The following is a 24,394-nucleotide window of genomic DNA, read 5'->3' on the forward strand; positions in this document are numbered from 1 at the left end:
TGTCTGCCCTGTGTAATTTAATGATGACAAGTGATATGGCAGTGGTGATGTGGACTGACGTCAGGTTCGGGCTCATTGTCAGGGCACTGTGCTGTCTGTGAAAGCCTCGGCGGTATTCTCTGCCTAACTGCAGTTTGTCTGCACGTCTGATAGCAGAGAGAGGGAGTGATTAAGCTCCCCATGTGGCAGCTGAGATACTTGCCATCCATCCTGCAACAGCCCTCTGGATAGGCAGATAGAAAACAGACACGAGGCACGATGGAGAAACTTATGCCATCACTTAGTCAAGGTCAAAGACTTGCTTCACTCTCAAATAATGGATTATATTTTGATGTACTGTATTTTAAAAATCCTTTTCCAACAAGATACAGGACATCAATAACAAAGTCATGCTGCATTTTAGTGTTTTATTGTGTATTTAAAGTGTTCATTGTAACTGTGAGTGAAAGAAACAATTTGTAGCTTCCTGTGGTTAGCTCAATTAGCTGCATTATGTAGCAAAGAAACAATATGGAGAAACAAGCCCTGTGGGTGGAATTATAATGAGATGACAAAATAGGTCCCTGTTTGGTGATTTGGGCACACAACCGCAGATATTATACTTGTGTTGTAATGGTACTATTTTACAAGTCAGCACTTTAGTGCAGGAGGCAGGGGAAGTCATCCATAGAGTAATACTACAAGATGTTAGCATCATTTTCCTATAGTACCATCATAAAGCATTTCAAAAATATGGATGCATTTCTCACTTTTGCTCTTTTTTCACAAAACATACAATTAAGTAAACTTCCAACTTCCCTAACCATCCTTGGAAAAAAAAAAATTGCATTATAAGACTCATGCTGTGCTGCTGTGTACCAAAGCCTGTTATTTTGAATGTGCATTAAAAAAAGTTATAGTTGTGTAAATGCTAGTATATAACGTATTTATTAGTTACCTTTTCTGATATGTGCTGCACAATGTCTTTAGTACAATTGCTGCAGGGGAGTGATTCTTATCCTCAATAACCAAACACCACTGAATGTTTATTGCCTAATTAAGCTTTCAGTATATGTGTACGGGAAATCAGTGTAATTAAAAAAGAACAAGTGTATAATTCATGAAGAGATATGATTGAAATTTCCTGCCTAACACAAAATGTTTTGGAAGTTTTTTTTTCTTCCTTTTTCTTTTTTGAAATGCAAAATGTTCACAACAAACATAAGACGTGAGATTGCTTTTGTGTGTTTCTGCATCTGTAGATGATATCTTTTACCACACAGAGTGACAAGGTCTGTGTTTACAAACAGTCTTCATATGGGGAATATGCAATTTCTGTCGACTACCAGCTTCCAGCACAATGTTTGACATCTTAGAGCTTTTTATTTTTCGTAAACCTCTGGCATCTCCCAAAGAAAGGCCCAAATTAAGGGTTATTATTGTTGCCAAGGCAACCCACCGGGTAATTTTCTGTAATTTTCCAAGTGGGATTGCTATTGACGGTGGAGTCCATATCTAGACACAGTATACCATAAGAAAACGCCTATAAACACACAAAAACGAAATGTCTCTTGCTCCTTGAGTAGAAGAAAGGGGTCACACTGATTTTAATGTTGGTACGTTCTATATCCAGCAAGAATTTTTAGCCTGTAAATGGTGCGTAATTTATATTACAAACCTTGGCATTGTCTGGAAACATACAGCGATATATTTACCCTGCTTAGTCATCACAGCGTAGATTAAACCCCGCTCACAAAATGTACATTTTCTCCACAGGCACAATTTTCACCTCCCACTAAGCTGTCTCTAAAAGATAAGCCGCTACAGATTGATTGAATTACTTTCAGCATCCCTTTTCTGACTGTGAAATCTTATGATCAAAAACGGTTTCATCCTCTGCTGTTTTCTCCTCCATGTGAAATTCTGCATCTCTAAAACGCCCCAGATTTCTACACATTGTATAAGCTATAACTGCTGACTCATGTTGAGTTTATTTGCTCATTTTCCTCTTTTCTTTGTGTGTCTTTCTGCCGTAGCTTTGCAATGGCGGCTCGGTGACAGATCTTGCCAAAGGCATGCTGAAAAGGGGAGACAGGATGGATGAAGCCATTATTGCCTACATCCTGCATGAAGCCCTCATGGTAAGTCTGGCCTTTTGAATGTGCCTGGCTGCCGGTGGGGAGACAATAGTGTACTGTAGAGTTGAACTGAACAACCTCCTCCTCAATAAAGAGCTTTAATGAAAAGAGTGAGTTTAAACGGGATCATTTTGGAGGCAGGTGCTTGTCAGAAAAAGCTGCTAACCCTATTTTTTTTTTTTTCACAGGGCCTCCAGCACCTGCACATCAACAAGACCATCCACCGTGATGTCAAAGGCAATAACATCCTATTGACAACGCAAGGAGGGGTCAAACTCGTGGACTTCGGTATGCAATGTTTCTCTTTGTACATCATGTCGTTCTTGTACTATCCTTCTCTAATCAGTGAAAATCATGTTATGGCTCTATTTAACAGGATTCTGCAAAGGGTCAAATCCATTACCTTCAGCTGCTTGCTAAATAAATTGCGCTACTAATTAGTTTCCTTGAGAGGTTTACACAACCCAACAAGGTGGCAGACGATTATACTTTTCCATTAAGCCATATCTTTTACATTCTACACCAGACAGCAGAGGACATTGTTGCTATTCACTCTGTGTACGCACTGATTTGCTTTTGGGTTTTCTTAACCAAATGAGGCGCTCAGAGCAGAACACCATAGTTTCTGGATTGAAGGCTAATGATAGGCAAAGTGATTCTGACTATTTCCAGGGATGACTCACGCCCGTTTCTTCAGGTTCTGAAAAACCAGCTGCCTGTTTTCATTACAAATAAAATCCCCACTCAACGCGCGTGTAGGTTTGTATTTAGTCGACTAATTGTGGGCTTCTCTTAAAAGCCTTTTCCTAACCATGAAACACAAAGTGCACAACTCTTATACAAGGAGGAGGAGGAGGAGGAGGAGGAGGAGGAGGGGATGAATGTGAAGTAGCTAATATGGAGCTTGGCCACCTTTTCATCCTCCTCACAAAGCTGTCATAGAAATTCTCAACACCTGTTTATTGCACCAGTTTTGAAGAGAAAAAGAGAAAGAGTTTGAGGCCTCCAAGGATCAAGAAGTTACACGTTTAATTTGCACTGTGCATTCAAAAAAATCCCTCATTAATGCTTAGTGTTGTCTTCGTTGTGATAAGGGAGCCCATGGAAAGTATTTTGACCTCTTTTAGGATCCTGATTTCTGAAATTTGTTTAGTAGTTTGTGATGTTTTGGTGTTTTATGGTCGGTAGGCCAAAAGTCTAGATTTGCTTATTGTCTAGACTCGTTTACTGTTATCAGACTGAACCTTTGTTGGCCTGCAATGAACCTGAGATAAACTTCATAAAAGGTCAATAAGACCCAGTCGGCAGTTGGCAAGACCCCAGTTTCAACCAGACCCTGGCTGTTTTGTTGTGTTTTTAAATTTCAGTTTTCACATCATAGCCTATTCAACACAATAACTCTATCCTAAGATGAAATAGTTAGTTTATTAAGAGGTGTAATATAAATGGTGCTGCATTACAAGAATCAATGTGCTCTCAGTTCATCATTGAACAATTCATCATGAGTTCATAATCTGTTGAAACGCAGCCAAGATAATATCTCCTATTTTTTTTCATTACATTTGGTTGTCCTCAGACACGTTTTATTTTTGCTGCTGTGTAATTCAAAAGAATAGACTGACATTTGTGAAATGTTACATCCTCAGTGGGTGTACTAATGGACTTGTACACAACAAATGTAATATACTGCACATATGTCTAAGCAGGACATTTCAGGGTCATTAAAAGCTGTTCTTTTTTTTTTTTACTTTGTCACTTTCCATGAAAACATAATAAACTAAGAAACAACCTATTTATAGTTAATGCATGTAGTGGCTAGTGAGAAGTTAGGTTACAGCAAGTGGTTGTAATCTTTTTTTCAGTTTGAAAATACTGAAATTATAAGCTAACTGTAGGCTTTTAATCACAAAATAAGAACACTCAAATACTGATCAATAACTACCAAGAAACTGTATTTTTTAATTGGATGGAGGTGGCATTTTGAAATTACATTTTGCATATGTTAAAAAGCAACAGACTGCACAGATGAAAAGAAAGGCATCAGCAGGCAATCACTGACATTTACAATGTTTGTTAGTGGTTGTGAAGAACTGTCAAATCACAAGACTGATCTCCAGAACAGCTGTGTGTCCACCTACAGCCACTTGAGCTGTCAAAGTGTCTTTGAGAGAGACATTTTAAATCCCTCTTGATAAGAGTGGCAGTTAAATATCTACAGATAAAAGTGTTTTATTGCCAGTCTTTAATATGCTGAGTACATGTAAATATGGTCCTTAGTATCAGGTCTGATATTATGTTATGTAATGCAGTTTAAGAATTTCAAGAATTTGTAGAATACTGTGTAAGATTTCAACAAGATTTCCAAGTTAAATACAGTTTCTTAGTACATATACAGTATGTTGTTACTCCGATTAAATGGTCTTATAAGTATGGTTTTGCACACAATTTTAATACAATGAAATTTTGATCTGTTAAAGCATATTTGTCTGCAAATATGTCAAACAAATCTAAATAATTGGATCTATTATGCAACTAATAGCCACTGCAAAGCTAACACACCAGTGATGTGGAGAAAAGGGGACTCAACCCACACACATCTTCTGTAGCTCCAAACACTAGCTTGTTAGCTTGTTACCAAATTTAGACATTTTGAGACAGTAGTCGATAATGCAAAGTATTATTCAAATTCAGATTCTGGTCAACTTTATTATCCCACACGGGGAAATTTGTTTGGTTAATGTTTAAGTGAGTGTATCAGCAGTGCTTTACAGCTTGATCTTGTAAACGGAGATAATGAAAATAATAAAATAATAATAATAAAAATCACACACCTACCACTTGATGTAACTAGTTTTATTACAAATACAACAGAAATTCTTGTAAAAAGAACAACAGTGGTGCTGCAAAATGAATATAAACTTCAACAGTCCTCATTGTTTCAAGTACATTATAAAAGGCTTTAAGGATTCACAGAAGATACTGCACATATGAGACTATTTATTTGAAGTGGCTAGAATCTGGGCATCAGAAATAACATCAACAATTTTCTGTTGCATAATCCAGATTCCTGTTTGCTTCAGAACATCTTATCAACTATCTGCTCTTTCTCTGGCTAAACAATGAATGTCTAAGATAGGAAGGGTACAGTATCTATAGAAGTGCGTCTGAGAAGGAATTCATTACATAAAAACGTTGTAAAGTTTCAACTCTCAGTTCAGCGTGTGCATGTTGTATAGTGAGCAGCTCCCGAAACCCTGATAGGAAGTAATTACATTTACAGTTATAGCATTATGACCAATAAATCATTTGTTTTGAGACCTTAGAGTAAACTGCAAACCATATTTAACCCCTACATTAGCTTATATTGTGGGAATGTATATTTGCTGCTATATGATCTTAAATGTTCACTACATATTTGAAACAAATGCATGAATGAGTCAGGAGGGGTAATGGGTAAAAGAAGAGACACTGTTTTTTGTGATAGGAAACAGTAGGATGTCTAATGAAACGTAGACTTGGTCCTAAAAGCTAAACTGTAGAAATGAAACCACTAAAGACAACAGTGAAGAACAGGAATAGAGGCACAATTGAAAGTGAGAAAGTTACGCCTAAAGCAACATAAGCATCATCATGTTCAATGTGATATGTATAAAGTTGAAACTGTCACCCTGGTTAGGGTTAGCAGTTTGTGCCATGTTGTACCATTTGTACCTTTATCACTGTGGGAGAAAGCTAAAATGACAAAACCACAACTAAATGTCATGATGCTTTCTCTCATGTGACACAGATGTAGTTTATTCCCCTATATGATCAACCAAACCTGTATTTTTAGCCACTAGTGGTGTCTGTCTGCTGGTTCACCACTTTATTCCAAACTGAAATATCTCAACGACTGTGGGATGGATGGATTGGCAAAATTTGATACAGATATCCTTGGTGCGCTGAGGATGAATCTTAATGACTTTGGTTGATCCCCTGACTTTTCCTCTAATGTTACCATGAGGTTGACATTTGCGGTTTTGAGTGAAATGTCTGGACAACTATTGGATGGATTGCCATTAAATAATAATCTGTCTGCATCTGTCTTTAAAATAAGAAATAGGAACACTCGATACATAATGGAACAGAAAGGGTTCAAATAGAGACAAATCAAAGAGAGATCTCAAAATGGACGAAAGTAATAGCAAATAAAACAATTAATATTGAAGATTGAGTTAAAATATAGGCCTACAATAGTATGTTTGTAGGTAAAAGACACATTCTTGACACTACAAGAGTCTGGAGAGTATGAACTAAATTTACTGTAGTGTCATGACCCCCTCAGGATGAAAATATAATAATTTTGGTGATCCTTTAACTTTGCATCATCAGCACCATTAGGTCAAAATTTTAATATGTCCAACACTTTGTTTTATAACCTAATACCTTCAAAATTTAGGAACATTCCCATCAGTCTCAGCTTTGTGCTAATTAGCAAATAGACTACGTGACTGATAACATCAGCATGTCAGCATTGTTATTGTTATCAATATCAGCTTGCTGACATTAGTATTTATGTCAAAGTACTGCTATTCTGAGGCAAAGTACAGCATCACAGTGCAGCTAGCATGCCTGTAGACTTGATTTGATGCTTTTATAGTAAATTAGATCTGTTGACACAAAACATTTCTGTGCTTACTGTAAATCTAAATTTGTCACCTCTTCAAGATACTAGGCATATATTGTGAGGCGTGAGACAAAGCAGTGAACTGAGCTGATAAGACAAGGCATCCTGCGGTATCATCTGCCAATGAAGAATTTAGTAGTTTTCAAAGAGCAAAGGCCCATATCGGAGTTTGTTCCAGAGTGAGAGACCCATAGGCACAAAAATGATTGTAACATCTTTTGTTATTAACAGTCTACAAGTCTTAAACATTGCTGACAGTTAAAATTTCTATCAGATAGTCGTTACATCCGAAAATAGACACGAGCACTCACCAGAAAAGGGAAAAAATAGGAGCAGCAATTTAGAAAGAAGCAAGACGTGTGTAAAAACTTGCAGAGTGACGAAACCAAAAAAAAAAAAAAATACGGGGGGGGGGGGGGGGCAACTCATGCTTTTCTCTGCGCTACACGCAGGCAATGCGTCATGCTGGGATTAATGGTTTTTCATGTGGAGGGGCGCACGCTACACTAAGCAGCTGAAGAGATAAAGCCCCCGCAGTGACTCATCACCAGCGCAGAAACAAAATAGCAAAGAGATGGACCCAAAAAGAGCAGCGGAAGAATGAGAGGAGCCTTTCGTTCATGGGTCTCTCATGAATATTCTAATTGACAGCGTTATCTCTGTGATGATTATTAAGTGTGGCCCACCAGGCTCCAATCGGGGCTAATGTAGTGGAAAGAGAGGGGCTGTGAGAGCTTTAATAGGGACCTCCTTGTGTTTCTGCATACTCACCCATTCATATACCTTATATATATTACAACAGATGTACATATGTGTGTGTGCGTAAACCATAAATTTGATTAGATAATTGTGGGTTAAGAGGGATAGTTTGGTTTTGGTGTGTATGCACCTGCATCAATGTAAAACTAAGGGTCTGTGTGGTTCAGCTCTGTGGTTTAGTGACAGCATGTGAGTGTGTGCGTCAGCCTCGTGCATATATCCTCCGCTGCACGTAACTCTAATCCCTTTTGATGTTTGCCACAGAACTGTTTTCCTCCGCATTGCTACTCCTGGCATTTCTCTCCACCGCTGGCTTTAACCCACCAGCACCCTCAGAGCATCAGTGTATTACTGTACTAGTACCGACAGTAATGAAGTTGTCAGAAAATAGAGCACAGAATGGGCTTTTGCTGACACTGTTATAAATATATTTATGTAGTGTAAATGCTTTTCATGTATCTACAAAAGGACTGTGCACATATCTGCAAGTTTTATGTTCTGAGCACATTTGAACACATTTCGTCATCTGGGTGTTTTGTTGGTGGATTGCATTTCCTCTGAGCTTTTTAACGCCATATGTCTGATTGCTAGAACACATGTGATTCAGATTCGCGTTAACACATGCTGTACAAGACAGAGACAATGTCCTGTAGCAGCATGCCGTGCATCAGTAGATCACCTTTGTTTGTTGGTAAGCCTTTTGTCTCGAGGCTCTGCTTTTGTCCTGGTTGCCGCGCCTGATCTTGGCTGCTGCTTCAGCTGAGCCAGCCCTGGGATACATCACAGTGTGGTGTAACGCTGATTCATCTGGACTGGACTGAAGTCACGACTGTGGGTCAGCATGTTCCTTGTCAAGCTTTTTAACGCACATTAACATACACACATAGGGACATACATGCCCTCTGTTTCGCTCTGCAGTCCCGTTTTGTGCTGAATTTATTCCCCTCTGACTTGATACTATGATTGTCCTGACTTTGTCCTCGTGTCTTGTTATAAGGGCATATATACAGTATGAGCTAAACTAATAAATCACTCAGATATCTTGTTCTGAGAGGAGTCTGTCTACAGTTGAATTGTATTCAAATGCTGTTCTTGAAATGCCTGGCAAAATCACCCTCAGTCACATAGGAATTTGTAATTCAAAGTAATCTATCATTTGCAGGGGGAAACATTTCAGCTTGATGTTTCTGTGTGTATGTGTGGGTTTTGTTTTTCCTCCTTGTCACTATAGTGACAGCTCTATCAGTAGGGAACGAGAAAGCTCTGAGATTCATTCAGGCCTATATCTGTAGAGCAGCACCCTGTTGTTTACTGTTCACCGTTTCCCTTTTCACAGATCATCACTTTTACCCGTCTGATCATTGTGGAAAGAAAAAAAAACATGTCAAGGAAGTTATTGAGATAGTTTAAATTGTCTGCATTGTCCTGACAGTGAGGCTAAAATGGCTGAGGTGTGTGTTCTCTTCTCTGCAGGTGTTTCAGCCCAGCTGACAAATACCCGTCTGAGGAGGAACACCTCTGTGGGGACTCCCTTCTGGATGGCTCCAGAGGTACGGTAAAACTGGCCTATAAACGCTCCCGCAGCCTCTTCTCTTTCCAGTACATTAGCCTGGAGCAGATCCCAGTGGGCCACAGTTAATAATCATCAATGAGATAACACTATCAAATATGATGTTCATGAAAAAAATGGAACGGACAGCCTCCATCATTCATTACCCATCTAATCACGTCTCAGTGCACCTGCAGTGTACTGTACCTGCTATACAGAAATGTTAACATCAAGATTTTATACCTGTATTACACATAACAAGTCGCCCTGTCACATCCTCTGCTCTTTTTTATGGCAGATTAAAGGGCTGAAATATCACCTGAATTATTTTCTTAGTTGTGCATAAGATTTGATTTCAGATGTAACTATTATTATCTGTATAAGGGACAATATAAAGTGAAAGTTTGTTTCCTCTGGGAGTGTTTTCTTACTGCAATTACAGATCTAGACAGAAAACAACAAGTGTGTCAGAAAAATAAATATTTCTTAGAGTTACAATAAATGAAAGTGGCCTACAAACGTATAAAATTGATACTCTTATGAAGTGGCCATAAGATTTTTTTGTTTGTTTGTTTTTTGTGTGATGTTTTATTGTTTTAAATCACAAACAGTGTCAGACTACAGAATAATTCAATTTTGGATCTTATTTTTTTAGTTTGTGACATTGTTTCAATCTGTAATAACAACTCTGTGCTCAGTTCATTGCTGAGATCAGGGGATGTGGGGACATCAATCACTTGATTTAGAAGAGAAAACAAAGGCAAACCATTACTCAAACTGTCTGCTGTAAACATCATAGTTTAAAGATTTCATGTGCAATGAGGGGTTATTACAAACATTTCAAATACACTATCTTTCGGTTTGGAACGTCTAAGTTTAGACAATCTAACTAAAATGTTGGATTGGTTTCAAGCTGTCTGATTGTCTAAGTCCTCTTGGTGTGTCCCAAGATTACTTCTGTGAGTACAGTGTGCTCAAAAACGTATTAAACAACAGCCAAAAACAACTAGAGTAACATCCAAGTTTTAATGAAACTGTCATTTGTTACATCTCCAAGACAAAGACACACTACCAGAGGAAACTCATTTCTTAGGGGATACAAAACTTGAGACCTGACTTCTTCAGTGAGTAGAAAGTTACCCTTGAAATAATCAGAACGTTAACTGAATGAATGTTGAGACTAAGGGAAAACAGATGCGTGTTTTAGGTTATCAAGTAGACACCTTTCATTGATATTTCATTGAATCCAACCTACATCACCGGAGGTAAAGGCATCCTATAACAAGCTGTGTGAACACTAACCTCGACACACTGATCAGGACTAGATTAAATGAACCATTAGAAACCTCTGGAGGGATAAGACGGGTAAACGTATACTCTTCACCACAGCTACTCTTTCTTAACACCGCACTTACGCTTTTATAATGCATTATGGTTTTAAATATATTACTTTCCAGTGTAAACACTGTCACCCAATTTACCCTCCATAGAATAACCTTGTGCAACCTGTTACCAAATAAAAATAGACATATTTACATGAGGTTTGCATGCTGTGCAAATTATACATTAGACTAAACAATGCATGACGCATCCTGTCAGGCTGACTCAAAGATTTTAATCTTAATTGAACAACATGTTCATCAACTAACTTCAAAGAAAGAACATGATGAAGGTGGACTCTCTAGACTCAAAAGGGTTGAAATTGTTGTCCTCTGGGAATCAGGAGGGAGAACTTTAAAGAAGGAGCTACAGTATTAATGTTATAACAAGAAAAGCTTTTTGCTGACGTCCTTGAGAGCTCTGCAAAATATACGGTATCGTATTTATTCAGATGTGATCCTACCTACCTTTTGAAGAGGATTTACTTGTGTAACTTTGAGTTGTGGGGTAAGTTGTGTCACATCTGCAATTTTTATAAGTTTTAAATGAGCTTCACTTTCTACAAGAGCTGTAAGTACATTTAGTGCTGATTTAGGGTGTGTCAGCTGGATCTATTTGGCTCTTTTGTGGAACTGTTTTAATCATTTATTTAGATTTTTGTACAAAGATAGTGATCAGGGGACTGATTTAATAGAGTAAAGAGAGACTTTGTGTTTTGTTTTCCATGAATGAGCATGTGTGTACATTTCAAGATGTCTTATTGATAATCTGGTAATGATTTGTCTGCTTGTATCTGTACATAAGTACATGACTACAGAGAATTTGGAATACAAATTATATTGATTGCAGCTGTTTGACAGTGAACGTGTGTTCGTGTGTGTGTGTAGTTTTGTGTACTTATACCTCCCACTCAGATGATTCATATTGTTGATTGGGTACCATGTTGCCCTCAGGACATTGATGATAGTCTGTGTGTATGTGTGTGTGTGTTCACACCATATTGCTCACAGTAGATGATGATGAGATTGCGCCTTTGGAGTTCTGTTACAATTTAATTTCTTCTTTTGGTAATGGGAAACTAATTGACATTATGCTCTGTTAGATGTTTTTTTAGTATATAGTATGTGTGTGCAAGGGCTAATGAAATATCCACCAACAATACATGAATATTGACTCTCTACTAAAGAAGTAGGCCAAAACTTAACAACATCAGTCCTATCATACAAGTCTAGTCTGTTCAAGTCTAATTAGTAATTTCAGGGATAAAAAAAAAAGAGAAATCATCTCTGTACTGTATGCAAGCCAAAAGTTTAATGATGTTTAGATCTGGTGATCAGTGAAGTCATGGTCATCTAAAATAATTATCAAAATATGTTGGAATATATATGACTGCAACCTTTCACTATTTAAGCAATTTTTTGGGACTATGACAAAGGTGGTGATTCATATTAAGTTATTATTATTATTATTCAGTTCTCACCATCTGAGCTCCATCTTGTGATCACTGCAGTATAATGGTCATTGCTTTTCAGTATTTGGACTTTGAAATTTGTTTAGCAGCCAAATTTCAATTTGAAGACTCTTACATATCAGGAGATTGTAACACCTCTTTTAGCTAATTAATGCTGCAGTAACTTTCTTAAACACTGCAGTTCAGTTATGAATTGCCATTTTACTTAATATGACTTAGCAACACTATGCTGACTAACTGGAAGGATCTTCCTTATTTCACCAATGTGTTTCGGCGCGGGGACTTCATCAAGGTGATTGTGCCAGCGTCTAAAGGATGATGGACAGAAATTTTAGAATAAAAGTACACAACAAGATGAAACATAAACAGTAAAAAACATCTCACAGTCACAAAATACATGTATGTGTATAAGCTGTGTTTTTTTACACATTCTGTAAATCACACTGATGAAGACCCTGCACCTAAACACGTTGGTGAAATAAAGAAGATTCTTCCAGTTAGTCAACTTAGTGTTGCAGTTTTTCACATTTGTTCCTTTGATATTTGAGCACCTCGTTGGCTGGTGAAGTAGCAACAGCACACTCCTACATCCTACTGACTCATCTAAGTACCTCTCTGTCTTAATTCAGTCTAGTCACAAAGTTACTCTGCAAAGCCTCTTTTACATTCGCTGTTTTCATTATTTTGCATTGCAGGTGATAGCATGTGAGCAGCAGCTGGACTCGACCTACGATGCTCGTTGTGATGTTTGGTCCCTGGGAATCACAGCCATAGAGCTGGGTGATGGAGATCCACCTCTGTCTGACCTCCACCCAATGAGAGCCCTTTTCAAAATACCCAGGTGAGCCTCCATCACACCTAAAATAATATAATCTATTGTTATCAAGGGACTGTGACTTTGACCCAGGCACTGTCTGCAATGGTTAAACTTAATAAATACTCTAAACCTCGGTGCTAACTGGGTTCCATCTCAGGACCTTCTCGCTGTGCCTCCATAATTATCACGGGGGCTTTAAGGTTAAAATTTAATTCACAAATATTTGGCTTTGACTTGACTCATAGTTTACTGAACTTTGGTCTCTTCATTATGGCAAAATGAACATTTGCCTAAACATAATTAGAGAGGTAATTGGACACTTAGTATCTCCAAACTTTCATCTCCCTTATTTTGTTACAAATTATTAATGACACTGTCAAAGTAAAGAAAAAATAATGCATGTTGTGACTTCCCAATGACAGCTTGTGAACTGAGAAATCAGAGCTGCCTTTGAGAATGTGGAGGCAAACATACAGTATATGATGCAGTAAGCTGGCAGCAACTGTCCAAAGTAGACCCAACTAGCATTATCATGATTACAGTCTTGATTCTTACCCTGACAGACATGATTACATTTTGAAAGTTGAGACAATATCATTATATAGCCAGACTACAGTTAGATTTGAGTGAATGGTTTTTGCCTCAATGAAGTTATTTCAGCCTTGTGTCAAGTGTGTTAACTGCACTAGACAAGTCTACAATTCACTGTAACCTTAAATTTAAATCATATGATTATGAAGCAAAGTCCACCATCTTCCTATGACTACAGGTTTGTGTTTTCCAACTTGACATTATAACAGTATTTATACAAAACTTGTATATTAATTCTTTCATTGTGAAATCTTCTGCATTTTTACTTGAGACAAAATCACATTTTTTGTCAGTTGACCAATTGATTCAGTTCTGTGAAGGCATAAGAAAAGAGAATGCATTGAAGATATGATTAACATGTCATTTCCTCTTAGCAGAACAAAAACAAGCTGATATTTTATTCACTGCACTGATGCAGACCATCAGACAGTGGTGGGCTTGTTCTCATTTCCCTCTACTCCTGACAGAGTGGAATGTAGACACAGTGCTTGTACTGCAATCCTGAAAAGCCATCTCCTGCACCCCAACACAGTCATTTGCTTCTCTATACTGACTGTCACCAGACAAAGTACAGTTTTTTTCATTTCAAACGGCTTTTTTCTGCTTGCAGGGGCTTATTCTAAAACCCCTCCCCTCCTGGCACTGATCCCATTCCTCCTGTGGGGGAGGCTGAGAGCACAGCCACCAACCCTCCTCTCATCTAGTGTGTATTGTGGGCTGAAGGTGAAAAGTAATTGTTTACCGTCTCCTAATTCTAGTGTGAGAGCTGCATAAGCACTTACCGTCACTGTCATCTTAACGGCACAGCACTTTGTCCATCACACACACACACACACACACACACACACATAGGCCGTTCCTGTGTCATAGCTGTCCTGTGTGTTTGCTCAGGGGGTCGTGCTCCACAGGAGCCATCACACAGCTTTCTCAGAATCTATGTGACTGCTGCAGCCAGAGCTTCAGGCTTTTTGTTCTCACTCCTCACCTCCCTTGTCTCACTACTCTGGCTTCATTTGTCAAGCAGTCTTGGAAAAAGCCACACCGAAGGCACCGGTTCAACCACACCCATCTTATTTAATTTAGCCTCGGCTTAAACAGTACCAAACAGAAACAGTAGATCATCAGGGACGCCCATCAGTTTTATGTGTTTCCTATAATGCCTGAATGCCATTTTTTTATCCCGTAGTGGTGTGTCTTTTCATTTTCATTACAGTTTTTACATGGAATATTAAAAAGTTGAATCAAATTTCATACATTTTCCTGCAACCATTACCACCTTTCTGAAGCTGTAGTTGTAGTGGGCTTAGCTGGTCCACCTGGCTGATGGGGCTCCAGTAGACACCAGGTGTTGTTCCTAATGCTATACCTCTATAAAAGCAGAGCAGGACAAATTGTTGGATTGAAAAGACTCCACTTAAAACATTTGTTAAACATTCTTAACGTGAGCAAAACTGTGGGCATGTATTTTTCTGTCAAGAGAAATGACGCACATCAACCTGACATCCTTGTTAAAGGAGAGGTTATAAAAAATGCTGAGTACTTCAACAAGTTTCTGGGCATAAATGTCGATTTTAACTTAAATTTTAAGAAATAGATAAAAAAAAAGGTCTCAAGAAGAGTCAGAGCTAGCCTGATGAATTTTAGATATATTAGGCATCAACTGCCTCTAGCCGCTGCTAAGCTCTTTACGCACTCAGTAATTTTCTTGCACTTATCTTACTGTGCTACAAGCTGGTCCCAGGCAGGAGTGACTATGCTAAAACCATTATACACTCTTTACAATCTGTGAAAATTCTTGATAAAAAAACCAAGGAGCTACTATCATTGTACCGTCATTCAAAAGTATAATTTATTGACCTTCAGCAGTTTTCTCTGCGTTGCAGATATGTGCCTGATGTATAAATTAATTGATGATCATGCGCCACCATTTACACAATGTGTGTCATTCTGCAGGAACAATGCTAGCAAGACCAGAGCATCAGTCAGAGGTGACTGCTCAGCTAAATTTAGGAAAACTGCTTTCAGACAATCAGCATTTTCAGTCAGAGCAACAGATAAATGGAACTCAGTTCCCACACATATCAGCGAATGAACAAGCTTCAGTATTTATAAAAAAAACAAACAAAACGAAACAAAAAAACACTTAAAACACGTCTTAAGACAAACCAATGATTTGATCAATCATCTAAAACTTTGTATGGAACCAACTGTTTTCCAACATGAAGAATATGTAATGTATATTTTGTATGATGTTGGTTTATATGTGATGTACTATACATTTTGCTAATTGTAATGTTGTTAATAGTTTGTATTGTACTGTATTGCCTTTAATATTTTCCTGCCCAGGGACCGCAGATGTAAATTAGCTATATGGCTAACTCTGGCCCAACTGTTGTGTTGTGCATGGCCCTTGTTAAATAAACAAAAAATATAAACAAACAAACATTTTTACCCCTGGAAACTATGTTTCTGCTGTGTCTTCTACAGTATACAATCATAATATCATCAGCATTATGCATTCCATCCAACACAAAAACCCTACAAATTTTAATCTTCATCTCTCTATAGTCTCATAAATTATTATTAATTATGAATTGTGAATCAAATAGCATTACTTTGTGCATGGTTTTCTGTTACTTTGTCTAGTCTCGTTTGGAAAATGAAGTTAGTTAGTTACAACACAAATTCAAATCCAACATAAACCATAATTTTATATCCCTCTACAAGGTTTCCACTGTACGTCACATATATCAACAGATCTCAATGCTCAAAATTACCCTCAACACATTCATCTAACTCCAAAAAGAGAATGGCAAGACAAAGACTGAAAATAGTCCAAATTAACATCCACAAGAACAAGTCAGATCGTCTTTGTCTGCCTTTCCTCACATTTAAATAGAGAGGCAGAAACAGAGAAAGACAGGGAGGGATTGATATGACAGTAGAAGTCAAATCCCAGCTCAAAGCATCAGACTCTGGAGCATAGATTAAAAGGACTCTCCTAATTATGCGCACGTGTAAAGATTTAAGCTTTTATCCCTCATTATGTGTAACAGAGAAGATATGAATCCTGTAGAAAGTAGGTGTAATACTGGACACATTTGCTAAATACAAAGTTTACCTGGGTATGAAGGGTACAAACAAGTTATTAAAATCAAAATCTACCTTGCAAATTAAACATTTTGAATAGCTGTATAATTTTAAAGTAGCTCATGTGTGACTCAAGTCATCTCCATAAGTCCCTGTTTGTCTTCCACATAAGAAAAACACTTTAATAGTCAGAGCATTAGCAGAACGAACTCCAAATAAATGTCTGATGCATTTGCTGTCTATATTGTGATAAACAGAAGATGTATGCCCTCTCATTAGGCCAATTTATCGCTGTCAGACCCAACGTGCAAAAGGCCCCCCGATGCATTAGCAGGCATCATCAACTTCCCCACCACTTGCCAGGAACCCTCTTGTAAAAAGGTACTTAAAGCAGAATGAGGAAACAGCAAATTAGCTCCGCTGTTACTCAGCTGTAAGGCCTTGTTTCTCATGACCCCTTAACAGCGTTTGTCTGTCTGAGTTCAGGTTTTACAGGAGAAACCATATGCCTAAAAGATCTGGTTATATATTTTATATTGACAGTTTGTTTTTCTTTCATAAAACCAGCTGTATCGATATCACCCAGCTGCACAGGTAAAGGGGCCTCATGCCACCGCAGTAACACATCTGGAGGTCCTCGATGGGCGAATAGCTCCTGTGTTAAGATTTCACTCCAATCATTCCACTCTGTGCCTCGGCCTTTTGTTCTCCGCCCTGCCTGCGTAAATCCCATCTCATCTTATCTTTCCATTTATCTTTTCCATTCCTTCCTTAACAGAAATCCTCCGCCTACTCTCCACCAGCCGGAGCTCTGGTCAGACAACTTTAATGACTTCATCTGCAAGTGAGTGCGGATGCTAGTGTGTTTGTTATGCCTCTGTGAATAATTATACCGATAGCTTTGAATATAAATCCAAGAATTTCATTGCACTCCTCCTCCTACCTTTTCTTCTTCCACCCCGCAGATGTCTGATTAAGGACTTTGAACTGAGACCAAATGTGTTAGACCTGCTCCAGCATGTGTTCATCAAACAGATCGTTGGCCGAGAGAAAATACTGCAGAAACAATTGATTGAACTCATTGATCTCAACCAACAAATAGGAGTCATTGAAAAAACAAGGTATCGTCCCAACTGTATTTGCATGCAGGTTTCCTTTCTCACATTTTCCACGCATATTTGTGACATGTTAGAAGTCATAGTACCACCGTTTTTCAAGCAGTACAAGTCAAACAGTCACACACCATAAAATGATTGATAGGCTTTGTTATAAACCACACAAAAAAAGTCTGCAGGCCTTCCTGTCAGTGGGTTTAATGTACTAGGCTGCAGCTTAACTTTTGCAGACAGTATAATCCAAATTACCCTCCTTGCTGGATGTTTTACAAGCCCTGTCACCCTCACATACACAACAGCTCAATCCTCCACCAGCTTCACTCGACATGCAGGCTGCACAGCATGTGTCACATGAGTCAAAATGTTGGCCCAGAAAGTGTGTATTGTCCGTATGAAATGTTAATCCTATTTCTGTTGTTTAAGCTATCATGGAAAGACAGACAGTAATGACAGGTAACAAATGCCTATATGACCTTTATGCCGCAGTAGGAGTAGATGATAATTGGCTTTTTTTATTTAGTCCAGTTAGAGCTCTTGTTGTAGTTGTGAACGCACATGTATTTGCAATGAACTACATGGGTTGATTCGATTGTTTTCATACTGCCACCCTGCCATCGTTTCTTATTGTTGTTTGTCTTATGAGTCATTTTGTTGTCTCATTTTCCTCTGTCTTCTCCTGTCCTGCAATTTGATACTCTAATGTAACTGGGGTCAGTTGATGTTTTGCAGTAAACCAACTACATCAGTTGATGAGCTTCAAACCTCACCAGTGTTCATCGTTAAATACCAGACACAATAAATGGAGTTTTAGCTGAGATTAATTGCAGTCACGATGGAAAATTAGCAACTTACCATCAACAAAATAATGATAAATACATCGAAATAGCAAATAATCAATGTGAGGAAACAGCACTGTAATGAAGTTTTCCTACAAAAAACCACAGGCAGTGATAAGTCTGATAAAGCTAAATAAAAAGAATTAAGCAGTAATTTTGACAGATGAAGGCATCCTGGTTTACATTTTCCTTACAATATAAAGTTTATAAGAATGAAAACCCATCACAAGGCTGTTGTCTTGAATGATGTGATCTGTTGTTGTGTTGCCAGGCAGAATGAAACGATGCTTGTGGTTATGTGGTGCCCATCAGAACTAGGACAGAAAGGGTTTTACATACAGCAGTCAGACAAATGAAACTGATGTTTATTGATAACTACTTAAAGTTGATTAGTTTAGCCGAGTCTCTTACAGAGCAAAGAGGGGAAGGAGGACTTGCAGGAGAAATAACAATGCACACAGATGGGCACCATGTTTCATCATTTATGCAATATAGAATTTAATTTACATATAGATCTTTATCCAGTTGAAGCTTTGATTATATTTACATTGTTCAGGGTTTGATTGAAGAGATGAACCACTTTGCCTTAGCAAATACAATTTGAAGCACTGCTCACTGCTACAGTATGTGACCATACTGTATTGCATTTTAATTAGATAACTTACAGTAAGTTGTTATGTACAGTATAAACATTACATACATTGCTCAGTGAGAGACTTGGTTGTGCGTCCTGTGAATTCCAGGCATGAACGTATCCACACTAAAAAAGGAAGCCACATGAAGACACAGAGTGACCCCGATGAGGTGGACGACCTCGCCATCCTAGAGTTTCTAGACGAGGTATGGAAGTCAATGATAACTAATGTATCTCAATAAAAAAAAACGACAAAAAAAACTTATGTGACTATAATCAGCGGGAGAATCAGCCCTGAATAAAAGCAAAATGATGAAGCAAAAACTGTTAAAATAGAGATTACAATCAGTCATCAGGCACAACTCTATCATTTATTTCATGACAAAAAACATGATTTCATTCTCTACTGTCGGTTTTTCGACTACATTATTTTCTTAAAATTATGAGTTATTTGTGTGTTAATTGGCCATAATGGTTACATTTTACAAAGATATTTTGTGTCATGCAGTAATCATGCTCATCAATCAAGATTTAATAATAAAATAATGTCATATTTTGTGATAATTGTGGCTCAGATAGGTTAATTGTACTATGACTTATAGCTACTACTATAAAAACATTCATACTGACAGAGCTGTAGGCCTATCACATTATCATTGATACTTGTTTTTCCCATTTATAACTAGAACATTCAGTATATTATTTCCTGCTCACCCATGTAGGTCAGTTGAATGAACACAATGAGAAATGCACAGCAGCATCTTCTGCACAAATAATATTTAGAGCAATTCATCAAATCTGAGCCCAGCATTGACGTATTGAATGATACAACCGGTCTTAGTTGCCAGCGGATATTTCCACCCATCCTTCAAGATGCTGCTGGTATGAGGGAGGCAGTGCCGCCCTGCTATTGTTGATGTACCTGTCCAAGCAGTGAGAGCACCAGAGAATTAATCACCATATGACATGAGGATGATACATTGAGGTGACAGGCGTCACGGGCCTTGATTTGAGGCAGGACTTAAGCTAAAGTGCAGCCTGGTTGTAATGATGATTTTTATCTCTCATAATATGGTTTTGACAATGATCTAGGTATTCATTTGTTTGGGATTTAGTTGTCTGGAAGCATATTTGTAGAGGGAATCATGCTTGTTGCTTTTTTTCCAGAACACAGTCACAGAGCAGCTGCAGAATCGTTACGGAAGGGATCAAATCTACACGTATGTGGGAGACATCCTCATTGCAGTCAATCCTTTCCATAAGATGGAGATATACACTCCTCAGGTCTGTGGGTGGATATGGGCTTTTATGTGTGTTTGTGTGTGTGTGTGTGTATGTTTTTTATGCATGTGCTTGTACATTTGGTCAATAATGCACTGAATGTAGCCTAGTGTATCTCATTAGTGCCTCTGCAGTTCTCCAGTCTGCTGCATCCCATTTAGCCTCACCTCCACACACACACTAACACGTTCACACACACACACACTAACACGTTCACACACACACACACACACACACACTAACACGTTCACACACACACATTGCCCCCGTTTCTCTGCCTCTTCCATACCTCACTGACTATTTTGCTCCCAATCATCATGTTTTTCTTTGCCTCCTGTCCAGCTATTTTTCATTCCTTTTTCTTCTCAGAATGAAAATATAATGTATTGTTCGGACACAGCTTTTACAGAGTGAAACGTAGACACTATTGTTAGATTTTATTTTACATAATACTTCATGATATATGCAGTAAACTCATGTGCATATCTTAAATAAAACTTTTCACCTATTGTCCACCCATGTCTCTTCATAGTACACTAAAATGTACATAGGAGCCAAGCGTACAGCTAATCCACCGCACATCTTTGCCGTGGCTGATGTCGCCTACCAGTCCATGGTGTCATACAATGCAGATCAGGTATGTGGTGCTTTTTTTTTATTTTATAGCATCCTGAGTGCAGAAAGCTGTTTTTGACACAACTTGTTTTGGTGTTTTTTTGTAGAAAGACGTCCTTATAATGTAATTTTCTGTGTACAGTGCATTGTGATCAGTGGGGAGAGTGGAGCAGGGAAAACAGAAGGCGCTCATCTGTTGGTGCAGCAGCTGACAGTTCTCGGGAAGGTGAGTCATAGTGCTCCATAAACACAACATTTTTATTAACATGTCCTTCCCCATTATTGTTTATACTTTATTGGATTCCCAGTAAACATCATCCCTGTTCCTTGGGTAAAAAACAAGCAATTTAAAATCATACACAGTCAAATTAAACCAAAACACCAAACACCTGAAATGAAAGGGTAAACAATAAAAATGATAGGATTCAAACAAAAAACAAATATCTAAAGATATGACTGACCAGATGTTTGAACCACAACAAATCATTAGTGAAGCATTTCAGATGCACAGAACTACAAAGTTACAGTTTTTTCCGGTTGACTGTGGATATTAGGAAACTTTATATCTAAAGTACACTGTCAAGGCTATTTAAGCATTCAGAATAGAGGAATAAAATAAGCAGTGACAGTGTCTCCTTTGATTTATATAACATGGGTGGAAAGGCACATGGCAGAAATTCATGGATCATTTCTTGACAAAAGCATATTTCTTCCACCGTATTGATTTCCCAGTTACTAAATTGAAATGATGTTTTATTTAGGCCAATAATCGCACGCTCCAGGAGAAGATCCTGCTGGTCAACAGCCTGGTGGAGGCATTCGGAAACGCCTGCACTGTCATCAACGACAACTCCAGCCGCTTTGGCAAGTACCTAGAAATGAAGTTCACCTGTGGAGGAACAGTGGTCGGAGCGCAGATATCCGAGTACCTGCTGGAGAAATCCAGAGTCATCCACCAGGCAGTGTAAATATCACTTCTTTCTTTCTGTCTTTGTCTCTTTCTTTTTGTCTAATGTAAACAACCTCATGACACTTATTGCTGTTGTGACCTTCATTTGACAATAACATTCACAGAAACCTAAATTGGGTCTTTTTCTGAGAGAACATTGCCAATAAGGTTGTTTTTCAGCCTGCTGGCCAAGGATCAGTGCGTAATCGACTCTGTCTTTCTTCCTTTCACCTCTGCTTCTCTATTTGAAACTGGTGGCGTTTGCCTTCAACCCGCACTTCAGTCAATCTATCCTTTCTTCTTATCATGTGTCTGGGGAACGGGCCGGGTCAAGTAGAGGGGCTAGCTTATTTCCTGTGTGATCAAAGATTGCGGTCTTGCAAGTGTCCTTAGTGGAACTCAAGTAGAAAGGCAGACTCGGGTGTTCAATTAGAAAACAGACACGCAGGTCTGAGGGTTTGATTTGGCTGAAAGCGTTTTATGCTGCACTTTTCTTCAGCCTGTTGTTAGATATTGATTTGTTTGGGGGACAATAAACAAGATGAATCCATGTTTTTGCAAGAATTATGCTTCAATCATGCCTTCATATTTAATTACATCCATCAAAGAGGTTCTCAGTCTGGATGGTTTGTCCCTTTGTAGGCTTTTGGCTGTTAGTTAAAAGGATATCTCAAAATCTTGTGAACAGATTTCAGTTAAATTTGATGGAAAGTCAGGCTAAAGGACAAGAATCCAGATCCAGATACAGGTTTTTAAGTGTGTGTGTAAATGTTGTGTATTTTTGATAAACATTTGGATCCAAATGCAGATCAAAAAAGTGTTTTATTATCACACAAGAGCAAAATAAGAGGACTGTGCAGCCTTAGACGTTTTTTTACTTTACTTTATTTATCTCCTGTTTTACTTCTACCTAATTCATTGTATTATCATAGCAAAACAGGTTTCATATTCATTATAATGGCTATACTATGTACAGGCTGTGAAAACAAGTTTTCTGCAAGACAATAAAAAAAAAATCTATCTTGTCTTTCAAACTCCACATTTCACGTTTGTAACAGAGGATTTCTGTTATAATTTTGTAGTCTTCAAATCCAAAGCCACAATTATTCTGATAACAACATCAGGTTTATTTGTTCAGACATCACAATGCTCCTCCAGAGCCTCAGAAGACATTATACAACTGTTTTTACAGGTGGAGTAGTACTCCCCCTGACTCAAAAAGTATTTTACTGTTAAAGTATTAGAGCGAATTAATTGTGCAGCATTGACAGACGTGCTCTATATGTGCTGTCCAGTTCATAGCATGTTTTGTTTGCTTCCTTGTTCATGGTTTTACATTAGCAAAACAGGAGTGGCATAAGATCATAGCACACATTGTGGATTTCTGAGGCCTTTGTATGTTTCCACAGAGGAGAGAGGAACTTTCACATCTTCTACTACATTTATGCTGGTCTGGCTGACAGGAAGAAACTCGCCCACTACAAGCTCTCCGACAGCAAAACACCTAAGTAGGTTTGACATTCCTCAGCCCTTCTCTTAAACACTGTTATTTCCTCCTCAATCTACAAAACTCTCTACTGGCTGAGATTCCAATCCTGATCTTTGTGTTTCCTTTTTGTTCCACAGGTATCTGTGTAATGAGCACGTTAAATTAGGGCCTGACATAGTGAGCAACACCTTCTACAAGGAGCAGTTTGATGCAGTGGAGCAGTGTTTCAAAGTCATTGGATTCACCCTGGAGGTACACACAACTGCATTTAATTACTTGAAAAAGGCCTGCTCACAATGTTTAACAACATAACCTTCGTCCAAACATTCACATAGAGATGCACGTCCACTTATATAGTATATTCATGTGTATTATGACACACACAGAGACAAGCGTACACTCAAAATGTTCAGCAAGTTCTCAAAAAATACATAACATAAGCTTCACAACAAGTGTACGAGCAGTTCCCCAGGTTGACTGTATGGTTTGTGATGGAGCATGAAGCTACAGGCACGTGTAGGCAGTCAGCTGTTGGCATTGTAAAGCCTAATGAGGCCCAAAGAACTGATTGCCTCTGGGATCTGCACGTCAATAGCACTTATCCTTTAAACGCTTGGCAGTGCTGGGGGAACGGCCTCCTATTCTGCAGTACGTCTTGTCTTGCATGAAATCACAGAGTGCTTATGAAGATTATCTTTGAGGCAACTGTATCTATTTTGAAACATAGTTTTGAGATAGTAACTGCCACATTAGAAAAGCTATTCTTGCATGTACCAGGGCCATCAGGCTAATTAAGCAGATAGATTTACAAATACGCCACATGATATACTTTTTCTAACCACTCTCTAATGAGGCACCCTTTATAAACATTTTATAAGTTGTAACTTTAGCTTTATTAACCATTTATTAATGCATCATAGACCGGAATCCAGATCGAATCTGAATCTGATATTCAGAAGAGCACAAATAGTGAGTTTTTACGAATATTTATTTTGTACAAATATTTTTAAAATTATTTGTTTTCAGGAAGGAAAA

At 38.2% G+C, this 24,394-nt stretch overlaps 1 protein-coding gene across 4 annotated transcripts in view; it reads left to right on the forward strand.

The window, feature by feature from the left end:
• The window catches only part of myo3a (myosin IIIA), a 63,862-nt gene that overhangs the window by 13,388 nt on the left and 26,080 nt on the right, over positions 1–24,394 (forward strand). For all 4 annotated transcript variants that reach the window (XM_042400138.1, XM_042400136.1, XM_042400134.1 and 1 more), the window contains exons 4-16: positions 2,016–2,120; positions 2,306–2,405; positions 9,016–9,092; positions 12,638–12,783; positions 17,219–17,284; positions 17,406–17,561; positions 19,135–19,231; positions 20,193–20,309; positions 20,839–20,943; positions 21,064–21,147; positions 21,683–21,885; positions 23,280–23,378; positions 23,497–23,611. In XM_042400138.1, the coding sequence (XP_042256072.1) occupies positions 2,016–2,120; positions 2,306–2,405; positions 9,016–9,092; positions 12,638–12,783; positions 17,219–17,284; positions 17,406–17,561; positions 19,135–19,231; positions 20,193–20,309; positions 20,839–20,943; positions 21,064–21,147; positions 21,683–21,885; positions 23,280–23,378; positions 23,497–23,611 (1,470 nt within the window). The remainder of the gene's footprint in view (positions 1–2,015; positions 2,121–2,305; positions 2,406–9,015; positions 9,093–12,637; positions 12,784–17,218; positions 17,285–17,405; positions 17,562–19,134; positions 19,232–20,192; positions 20,310–20,838; positions 20,944–21,063; positions 21,148–21,682; positions 21,886–23,279; positions 23,379–23,496; positions 23,612–24,394) is intronic.

Source organism: Thunnus maccoyii, chromosome 21 (genome assembly GCF_910596095.1).
Source record: "Thunnus maccoyii chromosome 21, fThuMac1.1, whole genome shotgun sequence".
NCBI classification, from domain to species: Eukaryota; Metazoa; Chordata; class Actinopteri; order Scombriformes; family Scombridae; genus Thunnus; species Thunnus maccoyii.